Source organism: Dendrobates tinctorius, unplaced genomic scaffold (assembly GCF_039654945.1).
Source record: "Dendrobates tinctorius isolate UK_male_01 unplaced genomic scaffold, ASM3965494v1 ptg000038l, whole genome shotgun sequence".
Classification (NCBI taxonomy): Eukaryota; Metazoa; Chordata; class Amphibia; order Anura; family Dendrobatidae; genus Dendrobates; species Dendrobates tinctorius.
In genome coordinates, this window is record NW_027361706.1 from 16,051,516 (window position 1) to 16,069,616 (window position 18,101).

Sequence of the window (18,101 nt, forward strand, 5' to 3'; positions counted from 1 at the left end):
AACCCTATACATGTTTGGTATCTACGTACTCATGCTCACCTGAAGAATCATAATGCCAGATTAGTTTTATTATTTAGTGAATATGGTAAATAAAAATACCCCCAAACAACTGTGGAAATGCACTTTTTTTGCAGTTTCAACACATTTGGCATTTTGTTCCCGTTCTCCAGTGTCACGCGAAAAGTAAAACTCATCCAACAAAAAGAAGCCCCGATATGGCTTTATTGATGGAAAAAATGTAAAAAAAGTTATGGCTCTAGGAAGAAGGGTAGGGAAAAACAAAAACGAAGAGAAATGGAAAATTGCTATATCATGAAGATTTGGAACAACAGTGACATTACTTAGAACTGCATATTGCTAAAAAAACTTGATGAAAACACAAGATGGAGATTGATCTGGGGGGGTGCCAAGAAGCCTGCAAAAACATTAAGGAAGCTGCAGTAATTTTTGACAAGTACTGATTGTGTATATTCCATATGACTACAAGCTCCCAAATTTTTCATGTTTGTTCTGTGGGTAAGTTGGCAAGACGGAAGTCTTTTCTTACAAAGAGCATCCAAGCCTGGTTATGTTCTCCCAAAATCTACATCAAGCCTGCCAAAAGCCTGTAGAAAAATGTGCTATGGTCTATTAAGATCAAGGTTGAACTATTTGGCCATAATTCTAAAATATATGTTTGCCAACACTGTGCACCACCAATAGAGTAGTAGAACACCATACCCACAGTGAAGCATGGTGAAGGCAACATTATGCTCTTGTGCGGTTTTTCAGCAGATGTAACTTAGGCTTTAGTCAAAGTGGAGGGAATTATTAACAGTTCCAAATATTTGTCAATTTTGCAACAAAACCTTCAGGCCTCTGCTAAAAGGAATTTCCCCTTTCAGTGTTACAATGTTCATAAGCATACCTCTAAATCAACAAAAGAAGAGTGTCACCGAAAGAACAATATTTTGGAATAACCCAGCCAGAGCTTACTTAATTTGAAAATCTGTGGGTCACCTGAAGAGGCCACTGTAGACAAATCTGATAGGTTTGGAGCACTACTGCAAAGGGAGTGGGCAAAAATTGCTAATTCAAGATGAGCCATGCTGATAGTCTACTACTCAAGAATACTGAATGCTGTCATAATTTCGAAGTTACTTCAACAAATTATTGGTTAAAGGTGTGCACATTTATGCAAACTAGTTATTTTAGTTATTTAAGATTTCAGATTATTTTTCAATTGAATTGTACAGGTTATGGGTGACATTAAAGGTGGAAAAAGTTCCAAAATGATTCTTCTTGGTATGTTTTGTTTTACATGACAAAAATCTAGCATTTTAACAGAGGTGAGTACACTTTTTTATCCACTGTACACTAACATGACTGATTATATAAAAGCACATAATGTTATGGATTATCATGTAATTATTATTTTTTTTGGTGTCAACAGAATTTTTATCTTTAATTTATTTTTTTCCAGGGGCATTTCTTATTCCATATTTCTTAACACTGATTTTTGCGGGGGTTCCGCTGTTCCTCTTGGAATGTTCCTTGGGGCAATACACATCTATCGGAGGTCTTGGAGTATGGAGGCTTGCGCCAATGTTTAAAGGTATGTGTGTTTTATCACTGTTGTTTGTCACGTGATAATTTTATTGATTTGCGATTTTCTATTGACTTTGTCAAACACTGAATTGTAACATACATGCAAATTATATACTGTATGGTATACTGTATATATTGGTTGCCATGATTAAAATTCCCATATGTCTGAGGAAGGTTTGTAAAAAAGCAGCATAGTAGGGTTGCTTTTAAAATAGAAGTGTCCATAGTTCATCTAAATCAGATAAGTATTTGGTGTGACTGCCCTTTGATTTCAAAACAGCATTAATTCTTCACATTACACTTCTAGCAAGTTTTTTTGAGAAATTCAGCAGGTAAGTTATTCCAGACATCTTGAAGAACTAACCACAGATCTTCTGTGAATGTAGGCTTGCACAGATCCTTCTGTATCTTCATATATTCCAGAGAAATTTTACTTTCACAACAGTGAAGCATGGTGGAGGATGCTTGTGTGTTTGGCACTGCCTTTCAGGAAATTGCAGATTTGGTCAAGATTAATGGTCTCCTCCATGCTGAGAAATGCAGGCAGATACTTATCCATCATTTACTACTATGAGGGAGGCGACAAATTGGCTCCAAATTTATTCTGTAGCGGGACAATGACCCCAAATGTACAGCCAATGTCGTTACAAATTATCTTCAGCGCAAAGATCAAGATATCCTGAAATTGATGATATGGCATGCCAGAGCCCAGATCTCAACATCATTGAATCTGTGTGAGACTACATGAAGAGACAGAAGAATTTGAACCACCGACATCCACAGAAGATCTGTGATCAGTTCTCCAAGATGTTTGGAACAACCTCCCTGCTGAGTTTCTTCAAAAACTGCCTTTAAAGCAGCAGAATTTCTGCTAAATACAATTTCACAAAAGGGGTTTACACCAAATATTGATCTGATTTATATTTATATTTTATTTATTCATTTAGCATTTTGTTAATTGACATAAACATAAACTGTTAATAATTCTTTTTTTGAAAGAATTTTTTTTATCTAACTGCCTTTTTACCACACCTGCCTAAAACTTTTACACAGTACAGTGTTTTAAATATACAGTATAAGTAGATGTCAATTAGGTTTAACAGGATGGGGAAACAATGGGCAGATTTATTTTTCTCGCACACATCAAAAACTCTAGTGAAGTTCTTTTTAACAATGCTTTGGTTGAACAAAACCTAAAGAGGTTATATATTATTAGGAATATACAGCTTTAAAAAAAAAATAAACAGCCACATGGTGGTTTGTGCATAAAATCACTGACCAGAATTTTTGGGAAAAAATAAAGCTGCTCTAATAAAAACAACCGACAGACCTGTGTGGAACTGATTCTGGAAGAAAGTACCTAGATTCTTCAAAATCTGAAAAACTCCACCAAACCCATTAGGAGACTATTACTTTATTTTTTGGTGAACAATCTCATTTTGTTTAAATTTGATTAAAGCAATCAAGTAATATTAATATTTCTAATTAATAGTTGGATTAATTGTTGTACACATAACTTTACTGTTCTGCCCATAGGTGTCGGACTTGCTGCTGCAGTTCTGTCTTTCTGGCTAAACATTTACTACATTGTTATCATATCCTGGGCTATATATTATCTATATAACTCATTCACAACAGTAAGTATTTTATGTATCTCTTTGCTAGTATGTTAGTTTTAGTAATGATGTTCTGGATTCTCTAGACATTTTCCGATAACCTACTTGTAGACATTACCTTTACGCTATGTATGAAGTGGATCTCGCAGGTTTCCTGTGCCACAGTCTGATATATGAAAGAGATACTGATCTCAAAAGATGAATAGATTTCTATCCCATTCACAGGCATTTTGGTTTTTATAAGGCTACTTTCACACTTGCGTTAGGAGGCGCAGCCTGCACTCGGCGTGAAGCTCCGCCCCTGCTGTGCCCCTTCCGATCAGCTCCTCCTATGGGCGCATGACGCTGCATGCAACCTGCGTACCCTATATTTAGCTTTGGGTATGCAGGTCGTGCGCTGGTATGCTTTTGCCGGTGCATGCGCCCTTTTGGCGCTGTGCCGACGTGCACCAAAAGCACCGTGTTGCATTTTGGTGTGCTCGGTGCTGTGCCAAAAGGGTGCATAAGCATACCAGCGCATGGCTTGTGTACCCAACACTAAATATAGGGTACGCAGATTGCATGCAACGTCATGCGCCCATAGACTGACCGGAGGGGGGCGACAGGGGGAAGAACTTCACGCCAAGTACACGCTGCGCCTCCTAACGCAAGTGTGAAAGTAGCCTAAGATGTTTTTTTATTCTACATATACCATGTAAAAACAACGCGTTTTGGTTTGAGCCGAAACGTGTTGTTTTTACTTGCTATATGTAGAATAAAAAACTTTTTTTATCAAGCCATTTTAGTACATGGTATATTTTTCAGGCGCCCCGGCACCAGACTGTTTTTTTTTGCTTCTTTACATTGTAATAAAAATGTAATACATTTGAAATAAATGCATAAAAAATAAATAAAGCAATTGCATTTTTTTTTTAAATATAGGTTTTACCTTGGAAACATTGTGACAATGCCTGGAACACAGAGCGTTGCTTCTCCAATTATTCCATAATCAACACAACAAACATGACCAGCGCTGTGACTGAATTTTGGGAGTAAGTGCTTTTTTGGAGAATATAATACATTTATAGCTCGATGATTCAGATTGTAGCACGTGTTATATAATAGTGAGATTACATGTAAATGTACCTTTATTAGATCCTCAGCAAACAGACTTCCATCTCGAGTAATTATAGCCTTCACCATCAGGCTCCTCTAATAATAGGGTGAAAAGGATAATTGTGCTGTAAGAGAGAACAACCCGTCAGACGTTCGCTCTCTAGCTATCACGCGAGATTGGATTGACTTAATAACTGGTTGCTATAGGCAAATGCATATTATTTTTTGCTATTTACTAAATTCTATAAAAACTTGTCATAAGAGCTCTTGTACTTTGCTCAACATGCAAAAAGCCATTTGACTGATTTTTACCGTAATAACTAATAAAATGTGCCATGTGAATTAATAAAATAACATTTATTTAAAAAGTTTGAATATTTACCGTATATACTCACGCATGAACTGAAATTTTCAGCCCATTTTTTGGGGCTGAAAGTCCCCCTCTGGGCTTATACGCAAGTCATATACCGGGAGTCGGCAGGGGAGGGGGAGCGGAGATGTCAGAGACCATACTCACCCCCTCCTGGCATGGTCTCTGCACCCCCTGCTTCCCCCATGGTCTCGGCGCCCTAGCTGTTCCTGCATTCAGCGATCACATGGTACCGCTCATTGCAGTCATAAATATGTGCATATTCATGACTTTAAAGAGCGGTACAACGTGACCGATGAATGCAGGAACAGCTAGGGCGCCGAGAGCATGGGTGAAGCAGGGGCTGCAGAGACCGTGCGCCAGGAGGGGGTGAGTATGACGGGGAGATGGGGAGAAGAGCAATATTTACCGGTCCCTGCTCCATCGCTGTCTCCCGGGTCCTCTGGCTGTGACGTTCAGAGGGCGCGATGGCGTAGTCAGTGCACACCCTCTGCCGAACGTCACTGCAGAGGACCCGGGAGACAGCGATGGAGCGGGGACCGGTAAATATAGCCAGTGCTGGGGGCCTGAGCCAGTGGCGATATCGGCACCTGGCCCCCAGCGACGGAGAGGTGAGTATTAGAGATGAGCGACTTTTGGTTTTTTAGGGTCGCTTTTCGTTTCGTGAAACCCGACTTTTCCAAAAGTCGGGTCGAGCAAGATCGTCCGATTATAGGGAAAAGTCGGGGTCGTCCCGAAACACGAAACCCAATGTAAGTCAATGGGGAATAAAAGTCGGCAGTGAGAGGAGGACAGGAAACACACCTACAGTGCCCATTTGAATGCCAAAAGCATCAATTCTTCTTACTTAAGCTTGTCAACCTTAATTAACTTCATAATACAAGTTACACACTGAAAAATGGGGGTTATTTGGCTAAAGTTGTGGGGGGGTAGGGCTGGCTCCAGGTTTTCATGTGCCCTGGGGGAAAGAGCGCCCCTTTAACACATAATACCACAACTCATCATGCTCCGATACGGCAGAGAAATAGCGGTATAGTACAATGAAAAATACTTCACTTTTTACATCTCATGACGAGGCCCATCTACTGTATTTCTCCATACAGAATCATTGGTCCCATATAATGTTTGAAACAGTATATGATGAGCTCCACATAATGCTACAGTATATGTTGGTCCCCATGGATGAAGCTCCACTGTCTTATGGGCCCAAATAATGCTCCAAACATAATGGGCCCCATTTCTAATGCTCTAGTGTATAATGGGCCCTGTAAATGCTGCTCCAGTGTCTGATGTCCACCTTTGGAATGTTCCAGTGTATGGTGGGCACCATCTATCATTCTCCAGAGTATAGTGCTCCCCAAAAATTGCTGTCCCAACATTGAAAACAATCAAATAAGTCTCCTCGCTAGGGAATCCCTGTACTTGTCTGGACTCCTCGTCGTCCCCATCTTCCATCTCACTGCACAGTATTTCAACTTTGCAAGTGCTGTGATCCTGAGCAAGCGGGGGGGGCCCACTCGTTGGCGATGGCACTGGCACAGGGCCCCTGATAGTACTGTGGTGTGTCTGATGGCGGGTGGGCCGAACCTGCACTTTCATCTGCAGCTTCCTCTTTGTCACCGTGTAAGATAGAACTGTATATGGGAAGGGTAACCTGAGTTTCATCAGGGTCAGATTCAGGCCATGTAGCATGCGAGGGGAATGTAGTGGTCTGGGTCAATGTACCAGCAGATTCATCGAGCAGTGGCTGGGCATCAGTGCACTTATAATAATAATCTTTATTTTTATATAGCGCTAACATATTCCGCAGCGCTTTACAGTTTTTGCACACATTTTCATCACTGTCCCCGATGGGGCTCACAATCTAAATTCCCTATCAGTATGTCTTTAGAATGTGGGAGGAAACCGGAGTGCCCGGAGGAAACCCACGCAAACACGGGGAGAACATACAAACTCCTTGCAGATGTTGTCCTTGGTGGGATTCGAACCCAGGACTCCAGCGCTGCAAGGCTGCAGCGCTAACCACTGAGCCACCGTGACTTGTGTCGCCCCCAGGAGTACGGTCGCCACAGTGGCATTACCTTCTTCCTAGGGAGTGTGATGTCATGCTTGGGAGCAACGAACGATCTCTCTAGCAGGTTAACTGATTGGGCGGCGTTATTCCCATGAGTCATGACCCTCCAAACAGCGTTCATGAAGGCAAAGTGTTTGTTTTACGTGGGCAGTATGGTTGCAAAGCTGAACCTTAAAGGAATGTCCAGAAGGGCACCACCAGGAGTGGAGCCTACGGTTAAATTCGATTCCACCTGGGAAACCACAACCATGCCAGCTACAGAACAGATGCACACATTGCAAGCTTAATTCCGTTAACGAACGAGACTCCGTCATGCCCCGTGGTCCGAGTCCGGCTTACTAGAGGGACACTGGTGTGTCATGCCATTATATGTCCGTGGCTGCATGTGCGCTACACTGCAAAGGCCAGCGTTTGTCGCTTACAGGTGCAGATAACCCGCTGGACAACGTTAGTGATGGGGATCACTGATGACAATTATTACCCGCGAACAATGATTTCCCAGTAAGTGCAGGTCAACCGCAGTTCCGGAATTAGGCCTAACCGTCATTCCTGAAAAAATGAAAAACTTACGTGTGCAAACCACAGGTGCTGTAGCTTGCTTAACAGCTCGCCAGCCGTTCTCACGCCCAGTATGGATTGCACGTGATTGCACAAAGGTTAGAAAGGGTACCGTATCCCCGGATAACATGTATGGATAGCGTACACATTCAAAATATATGTCTATACATCAGGAGGCAGGCTCAGACGGTGTTAGGCCCAGTATGGATTGCACGTGATTGCACAAAGGTTAGAAAGGGTACCGTATCCCCGGATAACATGTATGGATAGCATACACATTCAAAATATATGTCTGTACATCAGGAGGCAGGCTCCGACGGTGTTAGGCCCAGTATGGATTGCACATGATTGCACAAAGGTTAGAAAGGGTACCGTATCCCCGGATAACATGTATGGATAGCGTACACATTCAAAATATATGTCTGTACATCAGGAGGCAGGCTCAGACGGTGTTAGGCCCAGTATGGATTGCACGTGATTGCACAAAGGTTAGAAAGGGTACCGTATCCCCGGATAACATGTATGGATAGCGTACACATTCAAAATATATGTCTGTACATCAGGAGGCAGGCTCAGACGGTGTTAGGCCCAGTATGAATTGCACGTGATTGCACAAAGGTTAGAAAGAGTACCGTATCCCCGGATAACATGTATGGATAGCGTACACATTCAATATATATGTCTGTACATCAGGAGGCAGGCTCAGACGGTGTCAGGCACAGTATGGATTGCACGTGATTGCACAAAGGTTAGAAAGGGTACCGTATCCCCGGATAACATGTATGGATAGCGTACACATTCAAAATATATGTCTATACATCAGGAGGCAGGCTCAGACGGTGTCAGGCACAGTATGGATTGGACGTGATTGCACAAAGGTTAGAAAGGGTACCGTATCCCCGGATAACATGTATGGATAGCGTACACATTCAAAATATATGTCTGTACATCAGGAGGCAGGCTCAGACGGTGTCAGGCACAGTATGGATTTGACGGCCCAGATTACACAGCGGAGGAGCAGGGAGAGGTAAAGATTGCAAATGCTGGGGCCCTGCCCAAGCAAGGGGGGCCCACTCGTGGGAGTCGGTACTGGCACTGGGCCCCTCATAGTACGGCGGTGTGTCTGACGGCGGGTGTGCACCACCACCGTCAGAGACACTTGATTGCACTATGAGGGACCCTGTGCCAGTGCCCGCACCCAAGAGTCGGCCTACCCACCTGTCCAGGGCAACGGCACTCGCACGGTGTCGTGCGCTAGGTGGTGACCCCGGCCATGGGGGGGGGAGGCAGCACAGTTAGGGAGTTTTAGAAAGTGGCATATGTTGATGTTGGACATTCAGCTGATGCAAAAGGCGAAATAGGTGAAGTCCCAGGAAGAGGTGGACCAAAGCAAGCCATTTTTCTGTCACCCTATGTGTCATCAGGGGAAGGTGGGACAAAATCCTTGGAAACCCATGCATGGTTCATTTTAATGAAGGTCAGATCATCCACATTTTGGGTTGACAGACGGGTCCTTTTTTCTGTCAGGATTGATCCAGCTGCACTGAAGACTCTTTCCGATAGCACACTTGCAGCTGGGCATGCGAGCTCCTGTAAGGCATATTGGGCCAATTCAGGCCAGGTGTCCAGTTTAGCGGCCCAATAGTCAAAGGGGAATGACCTGTGTGGGAGAACATCGATATGGGAGGAAAAGTAGTTTGTAACCACAGTTGACAACTGCTGTCTCCTGTCACTTTCCATCGATGCAGTATTACCAGTTGTGTGAGCGGTATTTGAAAAATCAGTCCACAACATTGTCATGAAACCCCTGTCTCCAACACCACTTCTGCTGTGTGCACCACGAACACCTCTGCCAAGCTACCCCCGGCCCGTACGGCTCGTGTGAGAACCATCACCGCTGCTGTGTGCTGGGAATGCCTCAAGCAACCGATTTACCAGAGTTGCTTGTTTATTAGCCAATATTAGGTCAAGGTTCTCCTGTGGCATGATGTTTTGTAATTTGCCTTTATAGCGTGGATCCAGGATGCTGGCCAACCAGTAGTCGTCATCGTTCATCATTTTGGCAATGCGTGGGTCCCTTTTTAGGATCTGCAAGGCATAATCTGACATGTGGGCCAATGTTCCCGGTGTCAATGATGCACTGCGAGTTCTGGTTGGAGGAGCACTTTCTGGCAAATCCACATCCCTCCAGTCACACACAAACCCTGTACCAGACCTTGCCACGCCAACATTTTCACTTGCCCCACGAGATGCATCCTCCTCCCCTAAGTAATCATCCCCATCATCCTCCTCCTCCTCCTCTTCTTCCTCCACCTCATCCAGGAGAGGTCCCTGAGCAGACAATGGCTGAATGTCATCAAGGATTCCCTCCTCCTCTTCCTCCTCATCAACATTGGCTGCAGACGCCTGCTCCTTAAGGTGCATCAAAGTTTGCATGAGCAGACGCATAAGTGGGATGCTCATGCTTAGGATGGCGTCGTCTGCGCTTACCAGTCGTGTGCATTCCTCAAAACACTGAAGGACTTTACAGAGGTCTTTTAGCTTCGACCACTGCACACCTGTCAACTCCATGTCTGCTCTCAAAGTGCCTGGCCGTGTATCCTCCCACAAATGCATTATGGCCTGCCTCTGCTCGCACAGCCGCTCCACCATGTGCAGGGTGGAGTTCCACCTTGTTGCCATGTCGATAATGAGGCGGTGGTTTGGAAGGTGGAGCAATCGCTGCAGCTTCTGCATACAAACGGAGTGTACAGGCGACCGGCGGATGTGCGCGCACAGTCTTCGCACCTTCTGGAGCAGGGCTGTTAACTCCGGATAATTTTTGAGGAAGCACTGCACCACCAGGTTCAAGGTGTGAGCCAAGCAAGGTATATGGCTGAGTTTTGAAAGGGCTATGGCTGCCACAAAATTACGGCCGTTATCACTAACTACCTTGCCTGCCTCAAGATGTACACTGCCCAGCCATGACTCAATTTGTCGCTTCAAGTACTCGGCCAGCACCTCGGCGGTGTGTCTGTTGCCCAAACACATCATCTGCAACACAGCCTGCTGACGCTTTCCACTAGATGCTCGATAGGGGGAAACATCGTGTGCAACAGTGGCAGCTGCAGATGGAGTGCGCGTACAACTGCGCTCTGTGGACGAGCTTTCGCTTCTGGAGGAGGAGCAGGGTCGAACGCCTACAGCCAACTGTTTCCTATACCGTGGGCTAGGCAGCACTGTCCCACCACCGCTGTCCCCTGTGGACCCTGCATCCACCACATTAACCCAGTGCGCAGTGATGGACACGTAACGGCCCTGGCCATGCCGACTGGACCATGCATCAGTTGTGAGGTGAACCTTTCCGCTCACTGACTGCTTGAGTGCATGGACAATGCGGTCTTTCACATGATGGTGGAGGGCTGGGATGGCTTTGCGAGAGAAGAAGTGGCGACTGGGTAGGTCATAGCGTGGTACTGCATAGGCCATGAGTTCGCGGAAAGCTGTGCTTTCCACCAACCGAAAGGGCATAATCTCAAACGAGATTAGTTTGGCAATGTGGGCGTTCAAACCCAGTGTACGCGGATGAGAGACTGAGTATTTTCTTGACCTACTCATAGTGTCTGGGAGGGTGAGCTGGACTTGAGAGCTGCATATGGTGGAAGTAGCGGTGGACAGGGCGGACTGAGAGAGGGTTGATGATGGTGATGGAGTTGGTGTTCTTTCTGATTGCCTAGAATCAGTCTTTCGTTTATATAACAGTGGGACTCCCTGACTGCTGTGGCCTTGCAACGACACCTCAACATTTGCTGCTGTGCTAACCGGTAGGCTTACAGTGGGGGAAACAATGTAGCATTGCTGACTACCTTCGTTGTGATCAGTTGCACATGTGGCACTTGAGGTTTGGTGTTGTGTCCACGCTTGCAAGTGCATGCTGGTTAAATGTCTAAGCATGCAACTGGTATTCAAATTTTTCCCTCGGCTAAAGGCCTTTGCGCACTTCTTACAGATAACCTTGGCCTGATCATGAGGATTTTGTTCAAAAAAGTGCCACACTGCACTCTTCCTACTTTGGCAGACATTTTGCGGCCTAGCACGCAGTGATCTTTTGACCCTCTGGACAAGCTGTCCAGCAACTCTTTTGATGTTTGGAACCTGTCTTTGGAGTGCTCCGGGCCTGCCAGATAACAGCTGTTGCGATGTCGATGTCTGCTGTGGATGCTCCTCATCTGAGCTATTGGAAGCAGCACCCTCTTCCCCCAATGGATGCCAATCTGGGTCAACAACTGGGTCATCCATCACCTCCTCTTCTATGTCATGTGCACCTTCCTCTGTGTCACCGTGTATGGTGGTATAGTGTGCGGGAAGGGGCACCTGAGTCTCATCAGGGTCAGAATCTGGCTCTGTACACTGCGAGGACAATGTAGTGCTCTGAGTGAATGTACCAGCAGAATCATCCATTAGCGGCTGTGCATCAGTGCACTCCATGTCAGATTCATCTTGGCCTGGGTAATTCACCATTTGACTTGATAATCCAGGCATGGTATGTGAAAAAAGCTCCATGGAGTAATCAGTAGTATGGCCTGCGTCATCCTTCAATCTTGGTTGGGGTGAAGGACACAAGGAAAGGTGTGGTTCATGAACATGAGCCTCCAATGACGACTCAGTGCTTTTACTTTTTACAACTGAAGAAGAGGAGGCGATAGAGCTGGAGGCTGAGTCAGCAATGTAAGACAAAACTTTTTCCTGATGCTCTGGCTTTAAAAGCGGTTTGCCAACTCCTAGAAAACTAAGCGTTAGAGGCCTTATGTAGCCAGACGATGACGCAGGCTCAACACCTCCTGCATTCGGTCCTATTTTGCTCTTGCCACTACCATCAGATCCACCACCAACACCATCATTACCAGCTGCCAACCCCCGCCCAATTCCACGGCCTCTTCCACCAGCCTTCCTCATTTTTGGTAGAAATGTAGACAAAATCCAACAAACTATATAGTAATGTAAAACAAGGTACAAGGTGTCTATAGGACAGGGGAGATTTTGAATTTCTGCAGACACTTGTGGACACTGGACACTTTTGTATTGTGTGGGCCCACTGATATCTGAGCGCTATGTCACAGGCTCGATGGCACAGCTGTGACAAAAGTGACTAGAGGATAAGGGAGATTTTGAATTTCTGCAGACACTTGTGGACACTGGACACTTTTGGATTGTGTGAGGCCCACTGATATCTGAGCGCTATGTCACAGGCTCGATGGCACAGCTGTGACCAAAGTGACTAGAGGATAAGGGAGATTTTGAATTTCTGCACACACTTGTGGACACTGGACAGTTTTGGATTGTGTGAGGCCCAATGAATATCTGAGCGCTATGTGACAGGCTCGATGGCACAGCTGTGACCAAAGTGACTAGAGGATAAGGGAGATTTTGAATTTCTGCACACACTTGTGGACACTGGACACTTTTGGATTGTGTGAGGCCCAATGAATATCTGAGCGCTATGTGACAGGCTCGATGTCACAGCTGTGACCAAAGTGACTAGAGGATAAGGGAGATTTTGAATTTCTGCAGACACTTGTGGACACTGGGCACTTTTGGATTGTGTGAGGCCCACTGATATCTGAGCGCTATGTCACAGGCTCGATGGCACAGCTGTGACAAAAGTGACGAGAGGATAAGGGAGATTTTGAATTTCTGCACACACTTGTGGACACTGGACACTTTTGGATTGTGTGAGGCCCACTGATATCTGAGCGCTATGTGACAGGCTCAATGGCACAGCTGTGACAAAAGTGACGAGAGGATAAGGGAGATTTTGAATTTCTGCAGACACTTGTGGACACTGGACACTTTTGGATTGTGTGAGGCCCACTGATATCTGAGCGCTATGTCACAGGCTCGATGGCACAGCTGTGACAAAAGTGACGAGAGGATAAGGGAGATTTTGAATTTCTGCACACACTTGTGGACACTGGACACTTTTGGATTGTGTGAGGCCCAATGAATATCTGAGCGCTATGTGACAGGCTCGATGGCACAGCTGTGACCAAAGTGACTAGAGGATAAGGGAGATTTTGAATTTCTGCACACACTTGTGGACACTGGACACTTTTGGATTGTGTGAGGCCCACTGATATCTGAGCGCTATGTCACAGGCTCGATTGCACAGCTGTGACAAAAGTGACGAGAGGATAAGGGAGATTTTGAATTTCTGCACACACTTGTGGACACTGGACACTTTTGGATTGTGTGAGGCCCACTGATATCTGAGCGCTATGTGACAGGCTCGATGGCATAGCTGTGACAAAAGTGACGAGAGGATAAGGGAGATTTTGAATTTCTGCAGACACTTGTGGACACTGGACACTTTTGATTTGTGTGAGGCCCACTGATATCTGAGCGCTATGTCACAGGCTCGATGGCACAGCTGTGACAAAAGCGACGAGAGGATAAGGGAGATTTTGAATTTCTGCACACACTTGTGGACACTGGACACTTTTGGATTGAGTGAGGCCCAATGAATATCTGAGCGCTGTGTGACAGGCTCGATGGCACAGCTGTGACCAAAGTGACTAGAGGATAAGGGAGATTTTGAATTTCTGCACACACTTGTGGACACTGGACATTTTTGGATTGTGTGAGGCCCAATGAATATCTGAGCGCTATGTGACAGGCTCAATGGCACAGCTGTGACCAAAGTGACGAGAGGATAAGGGAGATTTTGTATTTCTGCAGACACTTGTGGACACTGGACACTTTTGGATTGTGTGAGGGCCACTGATATCTGAGCGCTATGTCACAGGCTTGATGGCACAGCTGTGACAAAAGTGACGAGAGGATAAGGGAGATTTTGAATTTCTGCAGACACTTGTGGACACTGGACACTTTTGGATTGTGTGAGGGCCACTGATATCTGAGCGCTATGTCACAGGCTCGATGGCACAGCTGTGACAAAAGTGACGAGAGGATAAGGGAGATTTTGAATTTCTGCAGACACTTGTGGACACTGGACACTTTTGGATTGTGTGAGGCCCAATGAATATCTGAGCGCTATGTGACAGGCTCAATGGCACAGCTGTGACCAAAGTGACTAGAGGATAAGGGAGATTTTGAATTTCTGCAGACACTTGTGGACACTGGACACTTTTTGATTGTGTGAGGGCCACTGATATCTGAGCGCTATGTCACAGACTCGATTGCACAGCTGTGACAAAAGTGACAAGAGGATAAGGGAGATTTTGAATTTCTGCAGACACTTGTGGACACTGGACACTTTTGGATTGTGTGAGGCCCACTGATATCTGAGCGCTATGTCACAGGCTCGATGGCACAGCTGTGACAAAAGTGACTAGAGGATAAGGGAGATTGGATTGCTTTTAAAAAAGCAGTTTGCAGAGCAGTGGGTAAACAGCAATGCCAGCCTGTCAGGAAGCCTTAAAAGGCAGCCCAACAACCAACACCACTGATACACCACAATATAGCCTCCCCTTGCACTGCACACACAGTGACTGGTGTGTTGTGCAGGCCAAATCGCTAGCAGCAGAAGCAGTTTTTTTTTCTTCTCAGCAGGACAAAAAAAAAAAATTGGGATTGCTTTTAAAAAAGCAGTTTGCGGAGCAGTGGGTAAACAGCAATGCAGGAATGTCAGGAAGCCTTAGAAGGCAGCCCAACAACCAACACCACTGATACACCACTACATAGCCTCCCCTTGCACTGCACACACAGTGACTGGTGTGTTGTACAGGCAAAATCGCTAGCAGCGGAAGCAGTTTTTTTTTCTTCTCAGCAGGACAAAAAAAAAAAATTGGGATTGCTTTTAAAAAAGCAGTTTGTGGAGCAGTGGGTAAACAGCAATGCAGGAATGTCAGGAAGCCTTAGAAGGCAGCCAACAACCAACACCACTGATACACCACTATATAGCCTCCCCTTGCACTGCACACACAGTGACTGGTGTGTTGTACAGGCAAAATCGCTAGCAGCAGAAGCAGTTTTTTTTTCTTCTTCCCTGCCTAACGCTCTCCCTACAGAATCAGCAGCAACCTCTCCCTATGCTAAGATCGGCAGAAGTAAGATGGTGGTCGGCGTGCACGCCCTTTTATACCCCCTGTGACGCCCACCAAAGCAAGCCAATCACTTGCATGCCCTTCTGAAAGATGGTGGTGACCCGTGCCTATGTCATCACGTTGCCCACAGTGTCCGTGGATCCTGATTGGCTGAAAAAGAGCGCAAAACAAACTTTTGAAACGCGACTTTGGCTCGTAAGTCGCCGACCACGTGGCCGACCTCATCCTAGGGTCGGGTTTCGTTTCATGAAACCCGACTTTGCCAAAAGTCGTCGACTTTTAAAATTTTTCGACCCGTTTCGCTCAACTCTAGTGAGTATGTCTTTTTTTTTTTAATAGCAGCAGCGGCTGCAGCATATGGGGGTATTTATGTATGGAGCATCTTGTTGGGCCACCATTAACCCTTGTGCAGCATTTTATGGGGGTTATTTAAGTATGGGGCATCTTGTTGGGCCACCATTAACCCTTGTGCAGCATTTTATGGGCTTTTTTTATCTATGGAGCATCTTCTTGGGCCACCATTAACCCGTGTGCAGCATTTTATGGGGGTATTTATCTATGGAGCATCTTTTTGGACCACCATTAACCCTTGTGCAGCACCTTGGCTTATACATGAGTCAATAAGTTTTCCCAGTTTTTTGTGGCACAATTAGGGGTCGGCATATACGCGGGTCGGCTTATACATGAGTATATATGGTATATTTTTCTAAAGATTCTTATTTTTTTCCTTTCCTACTTCCCTAGGAGAGGGTAAATGCATCAGTATATATTTTTTGTGACTATCTAAAAATATATATTGAATCTTTTTTTTATCTAATCTATTTTTTATTTTCTGACTTGATATTTTTCATTCTATGTTCTTATGTTCTTTCATGATTTTACAGCACAAGTTGCTGTAAGAGTTTACATTCACTTAGTAGTCATCTGGACAGGTATTTACTATACATAATAGGTACCCAGGCATTAAAAAAATAAAACAGCTTATTTTGTGGAGATTCAGCAAAGCTTTTTGGCCAGGTTTCAGGCCAAAAATGCTTTGAAAAGTCGCATTTTTTTTTTCACAAACGAAAAAACAAAAAAATGTTACTTTTGACGTGTTCGCCCCATTCTCTCTCCGCAGCTCTGACAAAGTGGGTGCAACTGAGGCAGAAAGGGGTGCGTGGTGTGATGACCCCTGCTCATCAAATTAATGATGATAGGTGGGGGCTGGAATAAGACTTGTGGTGAGGCGCACATAGTGGCACATGCCACCATGGACCTCCTAACTCCCCTGATTCATTAAAATGGTCTTGATGAATCGCTCCTGTTGTTTTCTGTGAAACAGTGCTGTGGATATGGTGGTTCAGACTTTACTTAGTCATCTTCAGCATCTTTGGCACCTCCTGAGTTGCTTAGTAGTTAGAAGTGGAGATGCAAAAGATGCCAGGCACCTAATTTTGTAAAAGATAGCCTGTTGATGGTTTCATCGGAAATCAAACTAAACAAGATAGGTGAGGGCCGGGTGAGTATTAATTTTGTTTTGACCCTTCCCAGCCCTTTTGAATATGACAAAATGGCAGTCAGATTTGTGCTAATCAAAAAATTCAGATTTTGGTGAATAATGACAAAGAAGGTTTCCTCTACGTCTTGAGGAATGACTGTTTTTCTATCTTTATAGACAGCAATTCTTTACTGTAAGAGCAGTGAGACTATGGAACTCTCTGCCACATGAAGTTGCAAGGTTTAAGTCACTAAAAAAGCACAAGAAGGGTCTGGATGCCTTTCCTGATAAATGTAATATAACTGGCTATGGGCACTAGATTCTGCGATTGGATGTTGATCCAGGGAATTAATTGTGGTATGTAGAGGCGGGAATGAATTTTTCCCTAATTGGGGACAATTAGCATCTACAATATTTTTGCCTTCCTCAGGATCATAGAATCATAGAATAGTAGAGTTGGAAGGGACCTCCTGGGTCATCTGGTTCAACCTTCTGCTCAAAGCAGGATTCATTAATGATCCCAGACAGATGTCTGTCCAGCCTCTGTTTGAAGACTTCCAATGAAGGAGAACTCACCACCTCTTGTGGCAGCCTGCTGCACTCATTGATCACCCTAACTGTCAAAACATTTTTTTCTAGTATCTAATCTGTGTCTCTTCCCATTCAGTTTCATCCCATTGCTTCTAGTCTTTCCTTGTGCAAATGAGAATAAAGACAATCTTTCTACAATGTGACAGCCCTTGAGATATTTGTAGACAGCTATTAAGTCTCCTCTTAGTCTTCTTTTTTCCAAGCTAAACTTTCCCAAATCCTGTAACCGTTCCTCATAGGACATGGTATGCAGACTGATCACCATTCTGGTCGCTCTTCTCTGAACTTGCTCCAGTTTATGGAAGTTTTTTTTAAAATGTGGTGCCCCAAACTGAACACAGTATTCCAGATGAAGTCTGACCAAAGAGGAGTAGAGGGGGATAATGACTTCATGTGATCTAGACTGTATGCTTCTGTTAACACATCCTAGAATTGCATTTGCCTTTATTGCTGCTGCATCTCACTGTTGACTCATATTCAGTCTGTGATCTATTAGTATACCCACATCTTTTTCACATGTGCTGTTGCTTAGCCCTATTCCTCCCATTCTGTATATGCTTTTTTCATTTTTATTGCCCAGATGTAGTACTTTGCATTTTCCCCTGTTAAAAACCATTCTGTTAGTTGCTGCCCACTGCTCCAGTTTATTTATATCTTTTTGAATCCTCTCTCTCTCTTCTCTAGTATT

At 44.8% G+C, this 18,101-nt stretch overlaps 1 protein-coding gene across 2 annotated transcripts in view; it reads left to right on the forward strand.

Moving 5' to 3' along the window:
• SLC6A1 (solute carrier family 6 member 1) overlaps positions 1 to 18,101 on the forward strand; it is a 245,090-nt gene that overhangs the window by 142,983 nt on the left and 84,006 nt on the right. For both annotated transcript variants that reach the window (XM_073574237.1, XM_073574236.1), the window contains 3 exons: positions 1,463 to 1,594; positions 3,124 to 3,224; positions 4,125 to 4,234. In XM_073574237.1, the coding sequence (XP_073430338.1) occupies positions 1,463 to 1,594; positions 3,124 to 3,224; positions 4,125 to 4,234 (343 nt within the window). The remainder of the gene's footprint in view (positions 1 to 1,462; positions 1,595 to 3,123; positions 3,225 to 4,124; positions 4,235 to 18,101) is intronic.